We start from the raw sequence: 25,267 nt of genomic DNA on the forward strand, positions 1-25,267 counted from the left end.
AATTATTACTCTAGCCATTATTGCTTTTTTACTATTAAATCAATAATAATAATAATAATAATAATAATAATAATAATAATAATAATAATAATAAAAATAATAGTAAAAGTGATTTCTAAAGAATCATGTAACTCTAAAGACTGGAGTAATAAAGCTATACATGAAATTATTAACTACTTTTGAACAGCTATTTTATAGCGCAATAACATTTCACAATTTTAAAATTTGTGCTGTATTTTAAATTAAGTAAATGCAGCCTTGGTGAGCAGGAGAAGCTCATTTTAAAATATTTTAAAATCCTACTGACCCCGTATATATTAAAATTACTGTTGTTAAGTGTTTAAAACTTTATATTAATCTATGAATCTTGTTTATAGCTTCCAAAAAAGCAGCAAAACTTTTTTATGTTTAGCATTAATAATTTGAAATGTGGCGAAGTAGTGGTGCAGTAGGTAGTGCTGTTGCCTCACAGCAAGAAGGTCGCTGGTTTGATCCTTGGCCCAGCTGGCATTTCTGTGTGGAGTTTGCATGTTCTCCCTGCGTTCGCGTGGGTTTCCTCCGGGTGCTCCGGTTTCCCCCACAGTCCAAAGACATGAGGTATAGGTGAATTGGGTAGGCTAAATTGTCCGTAGTGTATGAGTGTGTGAATGAGTGTTTATGGATGTTTCCAGAGATGGTTTGGGGCTAGAAGGGCATCCGCAGCGTAAAAAAACGTGCTGGATAAGTTGGTGGTTCATTCTGCTGTGGCGACCCCAGATTAATAAAGGGACTAAGCCGACAAGAAAATGAATGAATGAATAAATGAATTTAAAATGTTGCTAGAGCACCAAGTTTCTGATTAGTCATGTGAAAATATAGATAAATTAATTTTAAATTATATTATATTAAGAAAGATATTTAAATGTTAAATCTATTTTAAACATTACCCTTTGTAGCAACTTGTTTCTTTAAAAAAAAATAAAAATTTTGAACACTAATATGTTTTGTATGCATATTGCATCAGACGGTCAGCACATGGACTTGTGGGAGGTCTGATGGCATACTATGAGTATGAGACTATCTGGATTAGTTGAGGATAAAGACAACTTTGCTATCTTCTCAGCAGCTCTCCATTCATCATCTTGACAAAAGGCCTCCACAGAGATATCAGCCTGCGTTATCAAATGTAATTAAGTGGCGGCGACATCGAGCGTCCGCCCGATGTACAAATCTCCCTGTAAAGCGATGAATCATTATTGGCATATTAATATCAGGATGTTTCAAAGTTGGAACATAATAACCTTTATAAATCCACACGACCATAAAATCAAAAGACATAATACACGCTGTAGTTCAGCATTTGGGCCTGCGCTCTCTTGACACGCTGCATGATGATTAATGTGACCTTCAGTATTCATTGTAGTGAATAGAGACACTCAGGGCTGAGAGTTAGCTTTGTCTCTGTGCATTAGCAATTAGTTGATATAAGGTTATCATTCTCACGTCAGAGTTATATATATATGTGTGTGTGTATATATATATATATATACATACATACATACATATATACACACACACACACACACACACACACACACACACACACACACACACACACACACACACACACACACACACACACACACACACACACACACACACACATATATATATATAGTATTATTAGAAAATATAAGCCTAAATAAATTACACAAGTTGGTTTTTAGTTTTAAAAAAAAAACATGAACATGGGTTGCTGGTATGAAGCTGCATTTTCAAAGTCACACACGACAAAATGAATATAATTGGTAACACTTTACAATAAGGCTGTCTTAGTTAATGCATTTACTAACATGAGCAAATAATGAACAATACATTTATTGCAGTATTTGTTCATGTTGGTTAACGTTAAAATAAAGTGAAAATACAGTTGTTTTTTGTTAACAGGGTTGGGCAAATATACAGTGAAATGTATTTTAAAATAAGATCTATCTAACATTAAGGTATTTGGTATCAAAATAAACTACAAAATACAGCAGTCACAATGTGTATCAAAATAAAATACAGTATTTTGCATTTTAAAAATACTACAAAATACTTTTACAAAGGAGCATGACAATTTTTTGCAAATCTTCCATCAATTAGACCTATTTGATCAATCTTTTAAATTCACTTAGTGAAGTAAACAATGTTTGATAGCAAATGTGGCCAGTAAAACTGGCATCATCTCTGTACAATAATTATTCAACCTCTTAATATTTTAAAACGGTGTTAAATAAAGTGTTAAAGTAAATGTATTGTTCACAAAATTTTTCAGAAATCTATTTTTTTTGTATTAAAACTGTATTAGGATTTTTTTAAATATGAAATATTTGTGTTTCAAATGTTGTGACATCTTAAGGCTTACATCTTTCCTCTTCATTTATACAGTGGACCTGAAGTGTGTGTGTACACTGTAAAAATGGCTGTGATTTCAACGGTAAAAAAACGGTAGAAAAGCTACAGTACAAATCCGTAACCTGGTTAACGGTATGTTTCCTTAATATATACGGCGAAAAAACGTAAATTGACTTTCCCAGAATTCCCTGCATGGCACATAACTTTTTATGCATTTTGTTGACATTAATATGGATCTTTTTAGTTGTTTCCCCATCAGTTATGTACATTAGAGATTTATGTTACATCTAATGTTGATTAACAATGTTTATTTCATGACTTTTATTTTATGCGCGTTATCATACTGGTGTTTAGTAGCTGTGTGAATGACACTGAGCACCTTCTACATGCTGTTACTCTTTTCTGCTTGTGGGAGAAGTTGATTGTGATGTGCTTTGGCTCATTATGTAACTTTCTCATTACCACCTGAATGTGGGTGTGCTAACGTGTCTAACTGTGTAACAAAAGATGTGTAGATGTTGATCATTCAAAATACAGACATATTACCTCTATAAATTAATAAAATACGGTAATTTACCGTAATAATAAAAAATTACTTTTACGGTTTGTACCGTGTTTTTACGGTAAAGTACTGGCAACCACAGCTGCCGGTTTTAAACAGTCAATTTTACGCATTTATTTTTTACAGTGTATATAGTTCCTTAAAAAATGCTGTTTTACAAAAAAAGCATTTTTACTGCCTTTTTGTCAACTACCCATATACAGCCTGTTTTTTACTACTGGACAAAAGGTAATAACTTCTAAACTAATTTCGCAAGAAGCATGTGCTTATGATTGATCACAGCTGGTCCCACATTAGCTAATGCATGATCCACAAATCAGATGATTCCTAACTCACATTAAAAAAAATCTGAGTTTCATGCCTCAGTTAACTTCATTTTGAAGAACCCCCTCTTCCACTCCTACTTCTCCCCTCTTTCTTCATAGGACGTCAAGTCGGTCCTATGGTTAGCACTGTTGCCTCACAGCAAGAATGTCACTGGTTCAAGTCCTTACCAGGCCGTTTATATTTTCTCCCCGTGCTCGTGTGGGTTTTCCCCAGGTTCTCTGGTTTTCTCCCACAGTCCAAAGACATGCGACATACAGTAGGTGAATTGACCAAACCAAATTGGCACCACAGATGAGCTCTTTATTAGCAGTATATCTCTTCATAGGGATCCCTTATTTGTCATTAGCTATAAATAAGCAGGGGAGTTCTTGAGAGTTCTCTAGTTCTCTACCTGAACTCAAACTCCCCCTCGGCCTACAAACGAGAGGGAGCCCCGGGCTCAAGGATCTTATGAGCTCAGGGCTCTCTCCTGGGACAGCATGCCAAAAACACTTCATAATCAATCATCAGCTAAGTGTGAACTCTTAAAGCTTTGATGTAAATCAAGTTTGATGCTATATAGCCACACTTACTGCACTTATTAAATTATAACAAAGAACCAGTGTTGGTCTGAATGTATTTACCAAGCAAAGCAAACTTTTCCATAAGGTTTGCTTTGTCAAATCAACTTGAACTCACATCAGTTTGCTCTTCGATTTGGCTTGAAGTATACCTGGGCCATTAAATTAGACTTCAGGGACATAATGGTGCATGGGTGTAAAATATGACTGGCTTAATAAAAGTTGGCAGTAAACTCAGCCTCCTACAGCTCACCTTGCGTAAGGTCCCTCTCGGCTGATTGGAACTGTCTTAGAGAGCAGTGCAGGTTGGCTCTGTTAAAGTAGGCATGTGCAGACAGCGGGTTGAGACACAGAGCCTCATTGAAATCCTGCAGGGATTCTGGAACCTTTCGCAGCAGAGCATGAGTGATGGCTCGGTTCAGGATGGCAGACTCATCTGAGGGGTCCAGCTCAAAAGCTCGGCTGTAGTATTCACATGCCTGTGTCACAGGGGAAAAAAGAAAGAGATTTACCATATTTTCCAGTGGCTCTCAGCTAGAGAGTGAATCAGTAGTGAAATTCATCTGGCTTTACCTGCTCAAACTGTCCATTGTAAAAGAAGAGGTTGGCAGCATTGAAATAAGCAAGGGCATATCCTGGGTTGAGGCTGATAGCGGTTTGGTAGTCCTTCATGGCACTAGATTTATCCCCCCTTAATTGTTGGATCAGACCTCGGTTTGTGAAGAGCTGCTCTGTGAAAGGGTTGTACTAAAAGGCCAAACAAAGATATATTAAAGGGATAGTTCATACATAAAATAATATTTAATGTTAATATCCTTTTCATTTTTTTCTTATTATTAGAACATTCAAATGATCCGCTGGATCTGTGGTCCTTAGTAAGTCAGTAAATGCAAGTCAATGGGAATACCAGCACTTCGATAGTTTGAATGATTCTGCTTAAGATTAATTGTTTTAACTTGTAAGCGAGATGCATTTGAGGCGAATTCTATGCATGCATCGTCCGCATCATTTACAAAAAATGTAAAAAAAACCTCTATTCACATATTTGCATTGACTTTGTATGTAATTTACTTGTGCAAATACTTAAATTTATACTTTGCATGATCCCAGCATAATACTCATGGCTCCAGATGATACTTTTAGGTCTTATGCAGGTAATAATTTTATGTTAAGATTTACTTCGTAAGACAGTATTCATTTTGTTTTGCCTGTATGTTTAAAAAAAAGCTTAGTTTCTGCCTTCTATTTGGAGTATAGTGTGTGTGTGTGCGTGTGTGTGTGTGGCAAAGAGGGAGACCTTTGTACACTTATCTTGATAAGTTTAAGAAAATCAAAATAAGCCGCTCAGCTCTCAGAAAATAGTAAACATAGTGAGTGTATTTATGCACACACACTATAATCTGCTGTTTTCCTTTTTTTTTCACAGGCCCATCTAAAGGGTTAATGCTGCCAACTGATGATCAACAGTAAAACATTTTAACAGGGAAAACCCTTAATATCACAAATGCATGATTATATGCCATCATGACAAAACATTAAAAAATATGATTAAAATGGAAGTCAATGGGGCAAAAACAGCCCCAAACATAACAAAAGGATAGTAAATTTTAACAGTACACAAAGGTTAAAGGTAAATATCGTTTAATAAATAAACAAATAGACAGACAGACAGACAGACAGACAGACAGACAGACAGACAGACAGACAGACAGACAGACAGACAGACAGACAGACAGACAGACAGACAGACAGACAGACAGACAGACAGACAGACAGACAGACAGACAGACAGACAGACAGATAGATAGATAGATAGATAGATAGATAGATAGATAGATAGATAGATAGATAGATAGATAGATAGATACTGTGGATGGATGGATGGATGGATGGATGGATGGATGGATGGATGGATGGGTAGACAGACAGACAGGTAGCTCGACAGACAAACAGACAGACAGACAGACAGACAGACAGTTAGACAGACAGACAGACAGACAGACAGACAGATAGATAGATAGATAGATAGATAGATAGATAGATAGATAGATAGATAGATAGATACTGTGGATGGATGGATGGATGGATGGATGGATGGATGGATGGATGGATGGATGGATGGATGGATGGATGGATGGATGGATGGATGGACAGACAGACAGGTAGCTCGACAGACAGACAGACAGACAGTTAGATAGATAGATAGACAGACAGACAGACAGACAGACACACACACACACACACACACACACACACACACACACATACATACATACATACATACATACAAACATGCATACAAACATACACGCTTACCTAAAAAAAATCTAAAAGATTCAAAAACAAATAAGCATTCTTACTGAACAAAAATGACAGCGTATATAAAACAACAGTACACACACGGGTACCGAACCAAACTGTTCCCCAAACAACCTCTATAGCAGTGTTTATGTCCTGCAGGGCTGCAAACTTGTTTCCCATCTGTAGACTGGTGGCAGCTCTGCCTTGATACGCAGCCCAGCATTTAGGGTTCACCTCTACAGCCACCGTGAACTGATTCCAGGCTCTCTGGAAGAATCCCAAAACCTGCGGTAAAGGACAACATTTCGACATGGCTTAGTGGAAATCAATAGAGACTTGAGAGGCAACAGGCTGTCTGCAAGATACCGTTCCCTCTCGAGGGAAGAGAGACAGATAATGAGGGCCAGGATGAATACCAAGAGGAATCAGATATATCCTTGTTTGTTGACCTGATTTCTGTGGTTTGTCTCTGGGCTCGGGCATTAGTACTTCCACATATATTAGAGAAAGGTTTACTTTTAAATAGAGGCTTGAACAACAAAGTCAGAGACAGTGTGAACAGATAAAAAATACCAGACTGGTCAAACAAAAGTCTTTCTTTGTGGGGAACTGAATAGTAGAGGAGCCATGCCTAGGGAGATTTGAAGAGTTTAGGGTTTCTAAGATAGCCAAGGTTAGGATTTCTAAGCACAGAATGTGTAAAAAAAAATTAGGGCTGTGCAACATGACGATATATACAGTTGAAGTCAGAATGATTAAAAACCCTAAATTACTAGCACCCCATTTCCCAATTTCTGTTTAAAGGAGAGCAGATTTTTTTCTACACATTTCTAAACATAATAGTTTTAATAACTAATTTCTAATAACTGATTTATTTTATCTTTGCCATGATGACAGTAAATAATATTTTACTAGAACATTTTCAAGACACTTCTATGCAGCTTAAAGTGACATTTAAAGGCTTAACTAGGTTAGTTAGGTTAACTAGGCAGGTTAGGGTAATTAAGTTATTGTAAAACGATGGTTTGTTCTGTAGACTATCAAAAAAATATATAACTTAAAGGGGCTAATAATTTTGACCCTAAAATGTGTTTTAAAAAAATTAAAACTGATTTTATTCTAGCCAAAATAAAACAAATAAGACTTTCTCCAGAAGAAAAAATATTATCAGACATACTGTGAAAATTTCCTTGCTCTGTTAAACATCATTTGGAAAATATTTTAAAAAGAAATAAAATTTGGGGTTTTAATAATTCTGATTTCAACTGTACATCATATGGATAAAATAAAAAGTAGTTCAAGTAGTATTACAAAATATTTTGTAGTGTCACATTGTTTATGGTTATACATTTTTTATAGTGCAATATTACATGCCATTACAGGGATGCAGAAAGTAACATGAGTAATAGAATTATAAGAAAGTTGCAATCTTAAAAGAACAATTTTTGCATTGTGTGTTTTGTTTAGAGATATTTAATTTTGTATTTATCATTCGTTTTTAAAATGTTTTATATTTTATTAATATTTATTGAATATTTTCAGTTATGATATTTCATAATTGATTAGAATTTAGGGGTGGCGCGGTGGCTCAGAGGTTAACACTGGCGCCAGCAAGCAGCAAGCAAGGCGCTGTTTCGAGCACCAGCTGGGCCAGTTGGCGTTTCTGTGTGGAGTTTGCATGTTCTCCTTTAGTTGGCGTGGATTTCCTCCTGGTGCTCCAGTTTCCCCTTACAGTCTAAAGAGATGTGCTGTAGGTGAATTGAATGAACCAAATTGACCGCAGTGTTTATTTTATATTTCTAAATTTAAATATACATGTGGACTGAAGGTATAATAAAAATGAGAAATATAATCACATGAATTACAATTTTACAATAAAAAATAGTCCTGTATTGACATGATCAATATACAGTATAAAAACTATTAATTGCTTGAATTTACAGAAATTGTATGTCATGATCACGATATGAGATGACCTACTGCATACTGTGGTATGAGATTTTTGTCATTTTGCTCAGCCTTATTCCAAATACATTTCCATTTTTTAAATAGTTTAACTCAGAATAATTAGTAATGTTGTCAATAGTAGATTGATGAATTTATTTAACCTAATAGACATATTTTGATCCCACTGGTTGCCTGCTAATATTATTATTACACGAATTACAATACAAGCCAACATATTAAAGCGATTTATGAAAGACATGGAGGCCCAATCCCAATTCTACCCCTTAGCCCTTCCCCTTACTCCTACTCCTCGTTTTGCACGTTCACGTGAAGGCGTAGGGGTGTCCCAATTCTCTTTAGCTTAAAGCCCGGAAGGGCTAGATACCCCTTTATACAGAGATTTTTCAGGACCACACTCGAAACCAAGGGGTAAGACAATTTCCTAGAATACACCAGCCACAACGGCAGCATGGCAGCACACGGAAACCAGGAGATCCACAAATTAGTATTTTTTGTCATTATTAAGAATTATCATTATAAAAATAATTGTCTTTTTTTTTACAACAAACAAGCATATTTTTTTAGTACATTTATAGCGCCGTTTGTGTTTTACCAACATGCTTTGAAAAATGCTAAAATAAAAAAACTGCATCTATAATCCTTAATAATAACTCTTGTATAGCAGTCCCACAACATTCTGTCACTCTGTGACACTCGAATACCAAGAAAAATCTAGTGGCTGGAAATGAGCTTTTTACAGTGTCTGCTATAATGTTAATGTTGTGTTTGTGTGTTTATATAGATGAATATGGCCACTGTGTAACTGCACAGTACAGTTACAATCATACTGCCACATTATATCGTTATGATAACATGATATATACCTTTAGTGATTTCCTGAAGATAAATAGCAAAAAAATAGCACAACTGGAATAACTACAGCAGTCGCGATCCTCAATCTAATATAAAGCAAGAGATCACGTGACATGTGCGGGTGTTGTAGTGCTGTCCCATTTCTTAGGGGTACATTTTGAAGCCCTTCTCCTTCACACTCTGTTTCAAGGGCCAAGGGGAAGAGGTACAAATAGAATTGGGATTGAGCCATGAAATCTCAAGTGGAAACAGGTAGAATGCAAGGAGATCTCAATTTTGGAAATATCCAAAAAAATGAATGGAGTAGCAATATAACTGCATCTGCCACAATTACAACAGCAACAAATGTAATTTCTAACCCACAACAAGTACCATGCTAACATTTTCTGTTACCAGTATAAAACCAAATCACAAATAAAATCTTTCTACTATCTCAAGTGTATCCTCTAGACAGCAAAGAGATTAAATGGAAACCGAGTAAATCTCCTGCTTCTTAGATGTTTCTCCTGAGGGGAAAAAGTAATCTCATATGTGTCTCGTCTAAAGATTCAGAGGAAATCACAATTGTGCACAGATTTGCCAAGAAACAAAATGTATGCGGTCGAAATTCAAAAAAAAAAAACATTTCAGATCAAATTCTCCCAAGAACAAATTATTCACACCCTTTTTTATTTTACTTGTAGTAGAAGTATCAAACTAGATACTTAAATGAAGCACTTGGGAATCTTTCTAAACCCGTTAAGCTGTGAAGGATCAACCTGCCAGAAACAAGAAGAAGCAAGACAATTATTTTGACTCTACCTGTAAATTGTATGCCAGGCTAATGCGGGCACTCAAGCAGAGTGGATTGAGATGGAGGGCTGAGAGGAAGTCCCTCTGGGCTTTTTTCCTGGCCTGATTGTGCCCATAATCCATGAAAACGTTGCCTCTACCCACAAGACAATCTTGCAAGAAGGGATCAAGTCTTGCAGCTTCACTGTAAGCATCCACAGCTTCCTGCAACTGGCCGAGCCTTGATCACAGACAAAGGAAGTAGATCATCAGACTCAATGATGTGCTTGCAAAATTAGATATCTGTTTAATTACATAACTCTTGCTCGAACCATCTGTTCTAATATCTCAAAACGCTTTAATTTCCACTTTTGAAATAATAAATGACAAGCTGTGCGACATTGCCAGTGCAAACATTGAATTCACCCAAAAGATGCCATATAAAAGAGGAGAAAAAACCCACCCTGCAATTACAGCTTTTCTGTAGTGGTCTTGTGAAGATGCATTTATCTGAGAGTGCTTCTTTAAAGCAATGAAAATGCCAGCTTACAAGGATCTGAAAACATTTTGCTCTTTTATTCTGTAAATGATAGTTCAGAGAGCAACGCATCTTGTCAGAGGTGCTCAGATATTTCATATTATTATAGACCATGTAGCCAGATGAGACATCCTGTCTGTCATAGGCTGTTAATCTGATAAAAGCAAGATATGAATGCATTCTGAAGACATGGTGACGTTTGAGTGTTGATCGATAAAATGAATAGACACGTTCTGAATGTACTGTTTAAATGCTGATCTGCATAATAAGTGGCACAGAGAGAATCAATACCTATTCATGAACGTCATAGAAGGTTTTAGAATACCTTAAATAATGTAGCCCTCAGAGTGGAGTTGCAATGTTTCCTCGGGTCCTATACAGCTTTTCTCAGTCACTTTGTTACATTTCTCAGATCAGAATTGAAATGTGCAAATAGCAAAACACCATGGATTACCCGCAAAAGCCAGTCTCCTGCTCAAAATACTCAGTTCATCCCTCACTACTAAATTTCTGTGTCAATAAAGAAGACAGTGTCAATGTGTACGGATAAGACAGTTAAATTAATTAGTCATGTTGTCAATACAACTGTGTACTCTGGAGGGGTGTTCTGGCGCCCGATTTGATTGTTATCACTCGATTGAATTGGCATTATCAATGGTTAACAGCTGATAGATATGGGCCAGTATAGGCCTTCTGCACCGACCAGTAGGCCTTACAAGGTTGTCATCATCCATCCACAGGGTTAGTCAGCTATATTAATAGAGAAGACTTCAGATCCAGATCTGTTTTTACATTACTGTGATGGTTTAGGGTAGGGGTAGACGTTAATAAAATACAATTAAAGGGAAATTTTATAAATAATAGAAAAAATATTTTTTTTATTTTCTGGCTGCAGCCATGGGTGATCTATAGCTGATTAACCATGTGGATGGATGATTACAGACTTCTGAGCCTACTAGAAGGAGCAAAAGTCCCCTACTGGCCCATATCTCTTAATAACGAGAGGGGTCTGGATGCACACCTAGTGCAGTGTATTCTGAGCTGCATCCAAAGCTTTTTAATGGGCTCACCTAACCCCACCCCTCACCGTGACGTCACTCACTCCATTTTAGAGACTTATGTCGGGCATTGCATTGCTCAGTGATGCAATCTCAACTTGCATCATAAAGGCTGCATCCAGATAGTATTGCTGATAATGCTCATTCAATCGAGTGAAAACATTTAAATTGGCTGGTTCTAATGTAAACTAAGATTTTTTTTATTGCTTTATGTAATGTAATTTGTTAATAGATCATGCCATTATGATACAGAAAGGAAAAGACAGCACTGCATAGCACAAAAAAACAAAACAAAAGTAGAAATGTGAACATAGGTCTTCTTTAAGATGCACCTTCAATAGAAAAAGTCAAGATTCACCTGGGATAAATTTAGACAGATTTAGAAAAAGAAGTCTAATGGAAATGTATAGGAAAATACATTATGACAAAATAATATGACAACTTATTCAGCCATTTTGCATGTAGAGACTTAAGCCATAAACAATATATTAAATGCTGACCAAAATATGAGACCAAAATAATTTATTTTAATCAACATGGCATAAGCAATTGATAATGTAAGAAAGAGAATTGCACATATTCATTTGCATAGATGCGTAAAAGCATTTGAAACTTCTTCAAATAAATAAGAAACTGCTTTTTTGATGTGCACAAATGACAAAATGATCTGAGGATAGGTGGTTTCTGATCTGAGACATGTACCAAAGTGATTGCTATGTCTTAAAGGTCTAGGGTAAGTAAGATAATGTACCTTAAAAGAAATGAATACTTTATTTCAGCAAAGATACATTCAATTGATTAAAAAATTAAAGCCATCTATAAACCTACAGATTTCACATTTGAACTTTATTTTTTTCATAATCTTGAAAAAGGATTTCCAGCGAAAAAACAAACAAATTTTTTTTTTCACATTGATATTAACAGCAAGTGTTTCTTGAGTTTCAAATCGAACAAACTATTTCTGAAGGACCATATATCTTCCAGATTTTAATCATGTGATTCATTAATCATAAATAAATGAATTTTTTTAAAGTACTAAAATATAATTTTTTTATTTAAAATTGTATTAACATTATAAAGTATTAATGTTTCTACTCTATTTTAATTCCGAGTTCCACACGATTCCTTCATGTTTTCCCAACACACAGTGATTGGGTTAACTTAATCGTTTTTACACATTTTTTTCTTATGTTCAAATTTATTATGATTGATCATGCAACAATTAAATTTTTCCCCAAAAAAAAAACTTAAGTATTGGGTTGTTTCAACTCATTTTAAAAGTAATTTTTTGTGTAACCATAAGAGACACTGTATCTTTCAAAACCATATAAAAACAAAAATCTTTTGAAAATGTTAAAATGTACATGTTTAAAAAAAATGTTTTTTTTATTCCTTAAAATATATATTTATTTTTGACATCTCAATTTCATCTTTACATTTATTTGTGTTATTTGTGTAAATAGTTCTTATTATTAACATCAATATTTTGTATTTTAACATGATAAACTTCAAATGGGCCACACTTCATTTCCCACAATCTGACCTTATACAAATCGATACAACAGCTTATGAATCACCTACTTAGTGTAGCACATTTAATATTTCCAATTAAAGTGTCCTTCTCTGAATGTTTGATGCTTTTAAATTCCAGTGATGAAAACCAAATGAACAGCCATGATTGAGTCTTAGAAGGCTAAAACCTTGATTTTTTATTTGAAACACAATAGAAATTTACCATGCTGTGGGACAGATATTATAAACTGACTGCCGCTGCTGGGAGAAAATTGTTCTCGACTTATGCTGAGCAATTTCGCACTGTGAAACGGTCAATCACTTTCCACAATAACTCAAAATAAATGCACACCTGTGGTGAATAACTCCAAGTGCATGGTAAATTAGTACATCTGCTGGCCGCTTCTGTGCCGCAGCCTTTAAATCCTGCAACAAAACACAGTAATTTTCAAGCACAAATATATTATAATACAATAAAATATATAATGAAGCCATTGAATTTAAAATACACAAAATTGCATTCAGATTCAGAACCAGAAAGAGCTTTATTGTCAGGTATGTTTACGCATATGAGGAATTTGTTTTGGTGACAGACATATTCACAGTGCAAGAGAATGCATTTAGGCATGTTCAAAAAGCAGAAGAAGAAGAAGAAGAAGAAGTAGAAGAAGCAGAAGAAGAAGAAGAAGACGAAGAAGTAAAAGAAGACGTAGAAGAAGAAGAAGAAGAAGAAGAAGAAGAAGAAGAAGAAGAAGAAGAAAGGTGATTTATAAATGACTTTGAACTTGGCATGGTTGTTGGTGCAAGACGGGCTGGTCTGAGTATTTCAGAAACTGCTGATCTACTGAAATTTTCGTGCCAAAACATCTCTCGAGTTAACAGAGAATTGATCGAAAAAGAAAAAATAACCAGTGAGCGGCAGTTCTGTGGGCACAAATGCCTTGTTGATGCCAGAGGACAGAGGAGAATGGCCAGACTTGTTTGATAGAAATGTAACAGTAACTCAAATAACCACTCTCTACAACCGAGGTATGCAGAAAAGCATCTCTGAATGCACAACACGTCCAACCTTGAAGCAGATGGGCTGCAGCAGCAGAAGACCACACCGGGTGCCATTCCTGTCAGCTAAGAACAAGAAACTGAGGCTACAATTCACACTGACTCACCAAAATTTGACAATAGAAGATTGGAAAAAACGTTGCCTGGCCTGATGAGTATCGATTTCTGCTGCAACATTCGGATGGTAGGGTCAGAATTTAGCATCAACAACAGGAAAGCATGGATCCATCCTGCCTTGTATCAAAGGTTCTGGCTGGTGGTGGTGGTGTAGTGGTGAGGGGGATATTTTCTTGGCACGCTTTGGATCCATAAGTATCAATTGAGCATTGTGTCAATGCCACAGCGGTTGTTGCTAGATCGAATATGGTTGTGGCCGGAAGTTAACGAGAAATATTTATATTAGTTATTAAATGTCCCATTTATTGTATTTTATTAACATCTACCCCAACCCCAACCAGTAATTGTACAGAGTATTATTTACTATATGTCATCTATTAAATTACCCAATAAAATGTATTTTTACGCCTACCCCCACCCCTACCCAAAACCCAACCATCACAGTACTGTAAAAATATTCACTACTGATATACAGTGTCATAAAAAATGCTGCTGTATAAATGAGCATATCGCACTTCCGGCCGGCCGAGTATTCAATCTATACTTTATCCCTCACAGCCTACCTGAGTATTGTTGCTGACCAAGTCCATCCCTTTATGACACAGTGTACTCATCTTCCGACGGCTACTTCCAGCAGATGAACGCACCATGTCATAAAGCGTGAATCATCTCAGACTGGTTTCTTAAACATAATAATGAGTTCACTGTACTCAAATGGGCTCCACAATCACCAGAGCTCAATTTAATATAGCACCTTTGGGATGTGGTTGAACGGGAGATTCACATCATGGTTGTGCAGCCAAAAAATTTGTAGCAACTGCGTGATGCTATCATGTCAATATGGAACAAAATCTCGGAGGAATATTTCCAGTATCTTGTTAAATTAAATCAGTTCTGAAGGCAAAAAGGGGTCCAAGATGGTACTAGTAAGGTGTACCTAATAAAGAGGCCGGTGAGTGTGTTGCAAAGGGTATTTGATAATTGCTACAGAAATAACCCAAAGCATGATAAATTTGCTTTTAAAAACCTTGACAAAAACAAATTATAGATTCAATCAGCGTTTCTTACTTTACATCTCTGGCTTACCTGAAGGGCACTGCTGTAGTCATTTAGCTCCACATAGAGCAGGCCACGATTTATCAAGACTTTCAGTTCAAGCTCTGTCTTACAGCCCAAGAGCAGCGTCACGCTGTAGTCTCTGAGAGCCTTGAAGATAAAAAAGAAATAATGTGGAGGAAGAGAACAGGCAAGCATTAAAATGCAAATGCAGAAGTGCAATTGTGATGAAAAGATATCCTGCATTTGTATACGTTTCTGTATATATGATTCCGCATACACTGCTGAAAAAAAAAACTCACCATCTCATAATGTTGCAGTTCCTGAAAACATATGCCACGGTTGTAGTAAGCGAATGAACATGCAGGATCGATTTGGACTGCCATTGTTAGATCTTCCACTGCACTCTTGTATGCCTAAAACAAGATGATGAACATACAACATATTTCAGAGAGCATCAGCCTCAAGTGTACGATAATTATGCTCAAAATGGTGCTATTTTTACTAACTTTCAAATAGAATTTAAGAGCCCCTTTATACAAGTGTGCTCTGAGGCTCTTCGGCTGGATCCTGATAGCCTCATTAGAGTCGAGTATGGCCTTTGCATGTCGTCCTTCAGCCCCATAAAGGGCAGCTCGGCTTAGATGCACCTTGGGAAAAATGAAAAACCATTTTAAATCTGAAACTTGGAATATGGAATAAATAATTTCATTCAGAGTGTACCTGACAGAGCATCAGGGTGTACCTGATAGAACTTGGGGTTGATTTTGAGAGCTCTATTAAAGTCTTGCACGCCTGTGGAGTCTTGTAAATGAATGCGACAAAGGCCTCGCTGATGGTGAGCCTCGGCATGGTCTGGGTTCAAGCTCACAGTGCTGTTAAAAGCATCCAAAGCCTGAAGGAGAAGAGAATCTCCACTCTCCTATATTAAAAAAAGGTGATGATAGAGTAGTGACAGATATGGCTGCGTTTCCATCTGCTTCTTTTTTTTTAATTATCATCAGATCTTGGGAATCTGATAAAATGCTACATTTCATATCTGGATCACACATAATAACATTCATAAATCAATATTTTTTGGAAGTTATGATATTAACTAATATAAATTAATTTATTACCTGAAACAAAAGCCTTTGCGTCATGTAGCACACACCGATTAAATAGAAGACCTCTGCAGTTTCTTTTGCAGGACTGAGTTTAGCTTTAGTGCTACCCAGAAATGACAAGGCCTTCTTAAAAGTTTCCACTGCTTCCTGTGTTTGACACAGTATAAAACATTCAATATGCAAAAAAAAAATGCAGTTTTTTTGTTTATTTATTTTACCATCCTAATTCCCTTGTATTTTGTATTTTATTAGCCTAAATAACCATAACCTAAATACCCGAGTCTGTCACATTTTAGGGTCTCCTTGAAACGTTTCCATTGTGTTCCGAGCTTTTTGAAAGTGTTTTAAGAAAATCAACGACGACGACCGGATTTGAGTCCGGGGAAGAGCAGTTCCAGAAATCAGGTAAGACAAAAACAGAATCCAAAATATAACAACAGGGTGAGAATGTGGTAAAATCCGAAATTGTGGTAAAAATCAGACGAGGGCTTTTCTTTTTCTGGACGGCTTTTGTAAACCATCGGTTGGTTTTAGGAAAGTAATAGGGTGGGCGGGTCAATCGCTGTCGGTTGACAGCCACCTCTGGTGGGTTCGCGGAAACGGCACTCGCGAGAGATATTTGAGATGCGAAAAAGCCAGCCTGATCTCACGAGAAAACGTAAGTATTTTACGTTTTGGCAGTTTAGTGGCTAATTCGTACGAATTCGTACGAGTTCAGTCGTAAGAAAATGTACGATTTTAAAAAGGAGGCGTGGCACCTAACCCCACCCCTAAACCCAACCGTCATTAGGGGATACGCAAATCGTACTAAAATGTACGAATTAGATCGTACGAATTTGTACGAATTAGCCACTAAATGAAAAAGTTACGAATTGCCGTGAGATTGTGTTGGAAAAAGCGCACACAGCAGCCTCTGATTCGCGAAAACAAAAACTGCAAAAATACATACTTCCAGGGACATATTTCGCGGTCTCCAGAAATGCCCATGGGATTACGTTTTCAGAATGACGTTGGAGAAAATGCAGCGCATTTTTGTAAATTGTTCGGGTTGTGAGAAAAGGCACCGTGTGTTTTTTAAAAAATGGGTTTGCGTTGTGAAAGTTTGCGGCTGTCGAACGGATGAAGATCTATCCCAAGCTGGCGATTTTTTTCAATGCATGTGTTTTCTTAAATTGCAGCATGTTAAGCTCTACTGCTCACCATATTTTTACACTTGTCTTGCAGTTTGCACTACTTATGGCCTCTGATGTTGCAAAATGTAAAGAAATTCTTGAGGTGCTCAGCACCCTGCATATCCATGTATGGATTTTTCTTACTGCTGCAACTTTCGAACAGACAAATAAAGTCATCATTAAAATAAATAATGTTTGTATAAACTAATATAAAATTAGGAAATTATCACTGACACTAAGAATTTAGGGGAAAAACATTTCTATGCAATGCGTTGTTTTTTACCTAACATTAGGGAGTTGTGAAAAAAATGAACCATGGTTTCCACAAAAATATGAAGGAGTTTTCAACACTAAAAAGAAAAAGATACGATCCTTGAGCAGCAAATCAGCATATTAGAGTCATTTAGTGGAAAATCATGTTACAACATTTACCCAATTAGCAAGACTAAATAAATGCAGCTTTTGACGTTGCATATTAAAATTTAAACCAATAAATTTAAATCGACACTCCATTCAAATTTTAAAAATCTGTATTTTACATTAACTGTAAAAATAACTTCAATGCATCTTCTAGAGTATTGCTTTTGTGTACTACTGTACTACAGTAAATCAATAATGTGAGCAGATGACTTTAGAGAAGTTTTCTTGCTGTTTTGCAGGCTTAGTTCTGCCAGACAGAGCTTGACTTATAGAGACAGGGTCTCGGACTCACTGTAAACCTGTGTTCCTTCATCAGCGTCCTCCCAAGAAGAATGAGGTGTGGAGGAGAAGGCTGTGTATCGACCGCTTGCTCCAGACAGACGATGGCATTGGCATCATTCCCCAGGAACGACTGGATAACAGCTTGCTGGACTGCTGATAAACCCAGAGCTGCGACGCAAAGCAGGAGAGCTTTACAGCTTGGTCTAGTAGTTGTTATGGCAACATAAAGCACATTTTCCAGTTGGGCCAGGTGGACAAACAAGATTTAATGATGATCATTAAAAGATGGGCAGCAATAAGAGCTGAGGTATTTCAAGCGCTAAACATATGCCTGCAATTTAGGGCGAAATGAACTTTGTATGATCATTACCTGTTTTCATTTCTGCTGCATACTGAATGCAGAGGGCAGCCAGGTCAAAACATTTCATTTCATAGAAAAACTTCCCTCTAAAAGAGAGTAAAACAGTCTTTATATCAGATATTCACAAATTAAAAACATGAAAAGTGCACTGGCATAAGGTTTTATAAGGACTGGAATAACCAATGGGTATAATGAGCACAGGCCCAGGGGCCCGTGCGCACTTAGGACCCAGGCAAGGTGGGAATGGCAGTGGAATACTGATTTTGGAGTGTCTATTTAGCGCAGCAGACAGCAGTGTGAGTGCCGTAGCTTGTAAAGTGCATGGCAACATGTTTTGACGCGATCAATCATGAACCTGCTTCGAATCCAGCATATGATGAACTCGTTTTTATTTTTTTTCCCCACTAGATATCAGATTTTGCCTATTCTTCATCACGAGGAAGACAAGTAGGGATCATTAATAAGTGTGTGTATTATGGAGGATTCAGATTCATAGAACTGGATTGGAGAGGTATTATATCAAAATCATATGCATTATAAGTTTGTAGAAGTTATGCATATAAATATATAAGTTTAATATATACATTAGTACTGCGTCTGTGAACTGGAACAAGTATAAAATCCAATAATTTTTACTAGATGTATTAGTATTTTATTTTTTCAAAGTATGCTTTAAATGCGTTTAATGATATAAAGTACATATATTTCTAGTCTACAAAGATTTTACTTATTTTTATTTTCAGAATGTGAGCAATACATTATAGATGATTTTTATTTAAATATATATTATATTAATCTAATTATTATATTAATCTAATCTTTTTCATTCAATAGGGGTACGGTCAGGTAGGGGGCCCACAAGACATTGTGCCCAGGGCCCTCTGAATTCTTAATCCGGGCCTGGGTTTATTAGATCATGTCTTCATTTATTCTGTATTTGGTTATATTTTGTCTTTACTTACAGTTCTGCATACAATTTATAAAGGCAGAATTTATTTTCTGTTTTTATACTCCTTGCACAATAGACAATATGATAATAATGGGGTCTGGGTATACAGTTGCAGTCAGAATTATCAGCCCTCCTGATTTATTATCCCCCTAGTATATTTTCCCCTAATTTCTGTTGAATGGAAAGATAGTTTTTAACACATTTCTAAACATAATAGTTTTAAAAACTAAACAATTTCTAATAACTGATTTCTTCTATCTCTGCCATGATGACAGAATATCATATTTGACTAGATATTTTTCAAGATATTTGTATTCAGCTTAAAGTGACAATTAAAGGCTTAACTAGGTTAACTAGGCAAGTTAGGCTAATTAAGTCCTTAAGTCATTCTATAACAGTGGTTTGTTCTGTAGACAATCGAAAAAAATATATAGCTTAAAAAGGCTAATAATATTGACCATAAATGGTTAAAAAAAAATAAAACAGTTTTTATTCTAGCCAAAATTAAACAAATAAGACTTTCTCCAAAATAAAAATTATTATAGAAAATACTGTGAAACGTTCCTTGCTCTGTTTAACATAATTTGGAAAATATTTGAAAAAGTAAAAAAAAAAAAAAAAAAATCATAGGAAGGCGAATAATTCTAACTGTGCATTTTGTGTAGTTTCTAAAATGTATATGCAAAACAACTATTATGTGAAATAGCTTATTTGAGCAATACTAATTAAATATGAAAATGCAAGTTTTATGATGCCTCGAAATTTGGAAAAATAAAAAAAAATTGTCAGCGCAGAACTAGGCAGAAAATTTTGCCTAGTTGTCAATGCACCGTTACTGTATATATGCCAACTGCACTGTGTCCTGAGTTTGAGTGCCAACCCGCTGACTTTCACGATCACATCCCCCTCTCTCTCCCACTTCACTTCCTTTCAATATACTTTCCAATCATAATAAAAGCTAAATACTATAAAAAATCTTTTTATTACAGTTTTAAAACTGTTATGCATATAAAAATGCATATATGAAAACAGCTGCAAATGCTCGGTGGAATAAGAACCCTGGAGGTTTTATTCCTCCACAAACATTTTCCAAACATTTGTATGCCAAAATCACTTCATGGAGCAATATGGTGGCTGAGTGGTTAGCACTGTCTCCTCACAGCAAGCAGGTAGCTGGTTTGAGTCCAGGCTGCACCAGTTGGCATTTCTGTGTGAAGTTTGCATGTTCTCCCCATGTTGGTGTGGGTTTCCTGAAGGTGCTCCGATTTCCCTCACAGTCCAAAGAAATGCACTATAGGTGAATTGAATAAACTAAATTGACCATAGCGTATTTGTGTGCATGTGAGAGTGTATGGTTGTTTCCCAGTACTGGGTTGCAGCTGGAAGGGCATCCACTGCGTAAAACATATGCTGGATGAGTTGGCGGTTCATTCCGCTGTGGCGACCCCTGATTAATAAAGGGACTAACCCAAAGGAAAATGAATGAATGAATCACCTCATGATGTACAGATCATAAGCATCTGGTTTTAAGTGTATGGCTCGAGTCAAATCTTTCACCGCTTTGCTCAGATTATTCACCTGTGAGAAACACAATTTTAATTTAATAAAAAAATAATAATTTAAGTTAACCAAAGATACCAAATTAACATTATATAGTAAATATAGATAAATATAGTTAATACAGTCACATAAAAAATACAATATCTTCATCAAAGCAATAACTAATGAAACACTATAGAATCAGTTACAATCAGTCAATCCTTTTTTTCAGCTAATCATCCTTACATCTCCTTACATTATAAAAGGCTCTGGCCCGGCATACGTAGGCTTTAACATAGGTGGGATCTGCTCTCAGCGCATTATTAAACCTTCTGATGGCTTCATAATGTCTGTCCATCTTCAACATACAGATCATTCCCAAATTGACATGAGCAACAGCAGCAGATCTGAAAAGAAATGATTACTCATTATATATGATATATCTTATATATAACTCACAGTCCATTTTTATCAAGAAGAAACCTTTTGAAAAGTGACTTTCAAAGAGTTTCAAGCTTCAGTAAACATTTCATCAACAATGGCCTGCCTTTGGTGCACTCGTGTGACAAAAGAAAATGAAGGTCTTTTCGTCACAGAGTGCAGGGGGCTGAGATGTTACCTGTCAAGTTTGATCACGGCTTCAAAGTCAGCTATAGCCTGCTGCCAGCGCTGGAGCGTCACATAGACCATACCGCGGTGCAGGAACGCACGCCAGTTTTCTGCACTGTCATTGATGAGAACTGTAAAACACACAAACAGCATGGCTAATGACATGATCTGGCTCTGTAAGCTATGATTTTATTTCTCAGCACAAAGTTCTGGCATACACAAAAGCATATGTGGCCTCTACTATTTCATTCATTTTCGAAGTGTCTGCCTGTATTTTTCAGTTTAGTTATTTTAACCCTTGCACTGTTAAATTTACTACCCTTTTTGTTATGTTCAAAATGAAAACATCCACTGTTGAAAAAATGCATCAGATAATTTTCTCTTTTTTTTGCATTACCTTGTTAATCAACCTCGATCCTGATTAAAACTACTAAAGTTTTTTTTTTTAAATGACAGGATTATAAGTCTTTTATTACCAAATAATCTTAAATTACCAAATTCACAAATGATGTGACTGATTTGGTGAAAAAACACACAGAGTTAAGTATTTTCAAAATAAAAAGTAATGGTAGACTGGATGCAACGCAGTGGTTAAGTAGGTAGTGGTTGCAGCTGGAAGGGCATCCGCTGCATAAAACATATGCTAGATAAGTTGGTGGTTCATTCCACTGTGGCGACCCCAGATTAATAAAGGGACTAAGCCGAAAAGAAAATGAATGAATGAATGAATGAATGAATGAATGAATGAATGGTTGACTAGATTCTGGCTTTGATGCATTTTTAGTTTTCCTTTTTTCTCCCTAAATTACTGTGGGTGGCTGTTTTTCCCCATTGACTTCCAGTTTAACCACATTTGATACACAGTCTTTATGTTTGCTCCATGTAGTTCTGAGAGTTGAGATGCATATTTTGATTTTCTCAGACACATCAAGGTAAGTGTGTAAAGGTCACTCTCACAAACACACATAAACACACTATCATTTGTATCATTGTTATACTCCATATAAAATCCAGAAACTAAGCTTTTCTTTGCACAGGCCTATCTAAAGGGTTAATGGTGCTAACTGATGACCAACAGTAAAAATTACACATTTTACCTTTTTCCAAGAGGGCACACCACCAACACTCAAAAATGCAAGATTATATGGAGTCATGGTTTTGTAATAAAAAAAAAAAAATTGGTTATAATGGAAGCCAAAAACTGACACCAACAATAAATAAATGAGAATTTATTTTTAAATTACTCAAAAAAAAAGCATCAAAGGCAATGTTGTTTCACATGTCCAAGACTCCGATAAAAGTTTTTTAAAAATTCAATCTACAATTACTTTTTATATTGAAAATACTTCATTTTGTGTGTGTTTTTCACCAAATTAGTGATTTAATTATTGGAACTTGGCAATTAAAATCATGTAATTTTCAAAGCAATTTAGTAGTTTTAATCAGTTTTGAGGTTAATTAAGTGATTTATGCGAAATAAATATTGAAAAAAATATTAATCTGATGCATTTTTACAGCAGTTTAATTTAGTAGATGTTTTCATCCCGAACATAACAAAAGGGTAGTAAATTTGCCCAGAGTGTATCGTTGAATTTTTTAAAAATGTTTCAAAACATTTTCTCAAATTATGTGTCAAAATAAGACTTGTCACCAAAAACGATTCTGCTAGCTTAAACACAGAAAAACCTATGGCCAAATTAAGACTTAAATGTTTTTAATTAACAAAGGATTTCTGGGTTACTGCTTTTTGGTTTTTAAGTTACTTTTTTTTACTTTACAAATGATTTACTTCACTAGTTCAGAGAAAAAGTAGCCGATTGTGTAACTTGCATTCCATATTCTGAATTCAACTGGGAAGTGTGCAATTACAGGGAGCAATACAGTATAGAACAGTTAAGTAGGTTAAGTATGTTTTTCTGGACACATCATAGATTTTTTTTAAGAAAACATTCTGTCATTATATCGACCTACAGTACACCATGCTACCTGCTGTCATGAAGATGTCGAATGAGTGCAGAAATTTAAACGAATAGTTTTGATAAATCGATTTAAAATAGTTGAGTCAACTGGATGAATCAATATTCCCAATATCCTTGTTTATGCAGCAGCTGATTCAGTACCAAAGAAGAACACAAGTTCGATAAAATATTACAAAAAATAACTATTTCGAAAAATATTGTATAATAGTTAATAAACAATATTACATTTTATTTACCTTCATATTCAAATGACAATTATTTAAAAACTGAATTGAATCATTTCCCAGTACTGGGTTGCAGCTGGAAGTAAAAAATATCCTGGAATAATTGGCGGTTGATTCCGCTATGGCGACCCCTGATTAATTAAGGTACTAAGTTAAAGGAAAATAAATAAATTAATTGAATAAAAAATGTTCCTAGTTTGGCAATACAAAGTTTTCAGCAGGTCAACAGTTTGCTCCAACATTGAATACCCAGATGGCATACGAATGTGAACCACTTTAGGCAGTTATGCAGCACTGGTGGTCTTCCTTTGGCCCAGACAAAATGATGTGAGCCTGAAGTGGCCCACCTGTACAATGGCAAAAAGGGGGAAAAGATTACAATTCATATATGGGACATTTAAGTCCCATATATGAATTGTAATCTTTGCCCCCTTTTTGCCACTTATGACAAAATATAATTTAAATGTAAAGCTACTATGCCCCATGTGGAAAATGGTAAATTTGGCCCAAATGACGCAGGACAAATGTGGGCCACAAAGTTGGCAAAATCATTTATCATGTGGCATTTAGAGGTAATCTGGGTCTAAACCCAAAGTGGCTCAAATGTGTAGGTGCAAATGGGGCCCAGTTTTCTTGACATATGTGGGCCACTTTTGGCAAATATTCGGCCCAGTAAGCTCTGGCTTATGTGGCTGTGAGCCTAAAGTGGCCCAGAGAAAGTATAGCAAATTTGCCGCAGCTTTTTTTTAAACATATGTCGTCCACTTTTGACAAATATTTGGCACTGTAAACTCTGGATAATGTGGCCGTAGCCTATAGTGGCCCAAAGAAGATATGGAAAATGTGGCCCAGTTATCTTAAAACATATGTGAGCCACTTTTGGTGAATATTTGGCACAGTAATCTCTGGTTAATGTAGCTTTGACCCTTAAGTGGCCCAGAGAAGATATGGCAAATGTGGCCCAGTTATCCTAAAACAAATGACGACAACTTTTGGCAAATATTTGGCACAGTAAGCTTTGGCTAATGTAGGTTTGAGCCTAAAGTGGCCCAGAGAAGATATTACAAATGTGGACCAGATCTCTTAAAACATATGTGGACCACTTTTGACGAATATTCGGCACAGTAAGCTTTGGCCAATGTGGCTTTTAGCCTAAAGTGGCCCAGAGAAGATTTGGCATATGTACCCCAGTTATCTTAAATCATAAGTGGACCACTTTTGGCATATATTCAGCACAGTAAGCTCCAGCTAATGTGGCTGTGAGCCTATAGTGGCCCAGATGAGATTTGGCAAATATGGGAAAGTATATCTGGCTAAAGATGGTGTGAGCTCAAAGCAGCTGATGTAAGATGTGGAAAGTATGGTACTGTTATCCTATAAAAATATGATAGGTCAATTTTGGTAAAGATAAAGCTTAGATAATTATAGAGGTCAATCCATAGCTCTTTGACATGGCAGATACGGTAATAACTAATTTGTGACCCAAACAGGAGCACACCACCCTAGTGCCATCACTCCATGCAGTTTGTGGGCCGGATCTAAGTGTCTGGTGTAGGCCAGATTAAAGCA

At 36.0% G+C, this 25,267-nt stretch overlaps 1 protein-coding gene across 6 annotated transcripts in view; it reads right to left on the bottom strand.

Annotated features, from left to right (window-relative positions):
* The window catches only part of ttc6 (tetratricopeptide repeat domain 6), a 63,872-nt gene that overhangs the window by 10,773 nt on the left and 27,832 nt on the right, over nt 1–25,267 (bottom strand). For all 6 annotated transcript variants that reach the window (XM_087289768.1, XM_087289769.1, XM_087289767.1 and 3 more), the window contains 15 exons: nt 21,506–21,626; nt 21,143–21,293; nt 20,843–20,925; nt 18,408–18,484; nt 18,048–18,205; nt 16,176–16,310; nt 15,803–15,979; nt 15,567–15,707; nt 15,360–15,473; nt 15,088–15,207; nt 13,178–13,251; nt 9,748–9,958; nt 6,259–6,411; nt 4,399–4,572; nt 4,079–4,304 (listed from right to left, as the gene is read on the bottom strand). In XM_087289768.1, the coding sequence (XP_087145894.1) occupies nt 4,079–4,304; nt 4,399–4,572; nt 6,259–6,411; nt 9,748–9,958; nt 13,178–13,251; nt 15,088–15,207; nt 15,360–15,473; nt 15,567–15,707; nt 15,803–15,979; nt 16,176–16,310; nt 18,048–18,205; nt 18,408–18,484; nt 20,843–20,925; nt 21,143–21,293; nt 21,506–21,626 (2,115 nt within the window). The remainder of the gene's footprint in view (nt 1–4,078; nt 4,305–4,398; nt 4,573–6,258; nt 6,412–9,747; nt 9,959–13,177; nt 13,252–15,087; nt 15,208–15,359; nt 15,474–15,566; nt 15,708–15,802; nt 15,980–16,175; nt 16,311–18,047; nt 18,206–18,407; nt 18,485–20,842; nt 20,926–21,142; nt 21,294–21,505; nt 21,627–25,267) is intronic.

This window comes from Danio rerio, chromosome 17 (assembly GCF_052040795.2).
Source record: "Danio rerio strain M-AB ecotype USA chromosome 17, GRCz13ab, whole genome shotgun sequence".
Lineage (NCBI taxonomy): Eukaryota > Metazoa > Chordata > Actinopteri > Cypriniformes > Danionidae > Danio > Danio rerio.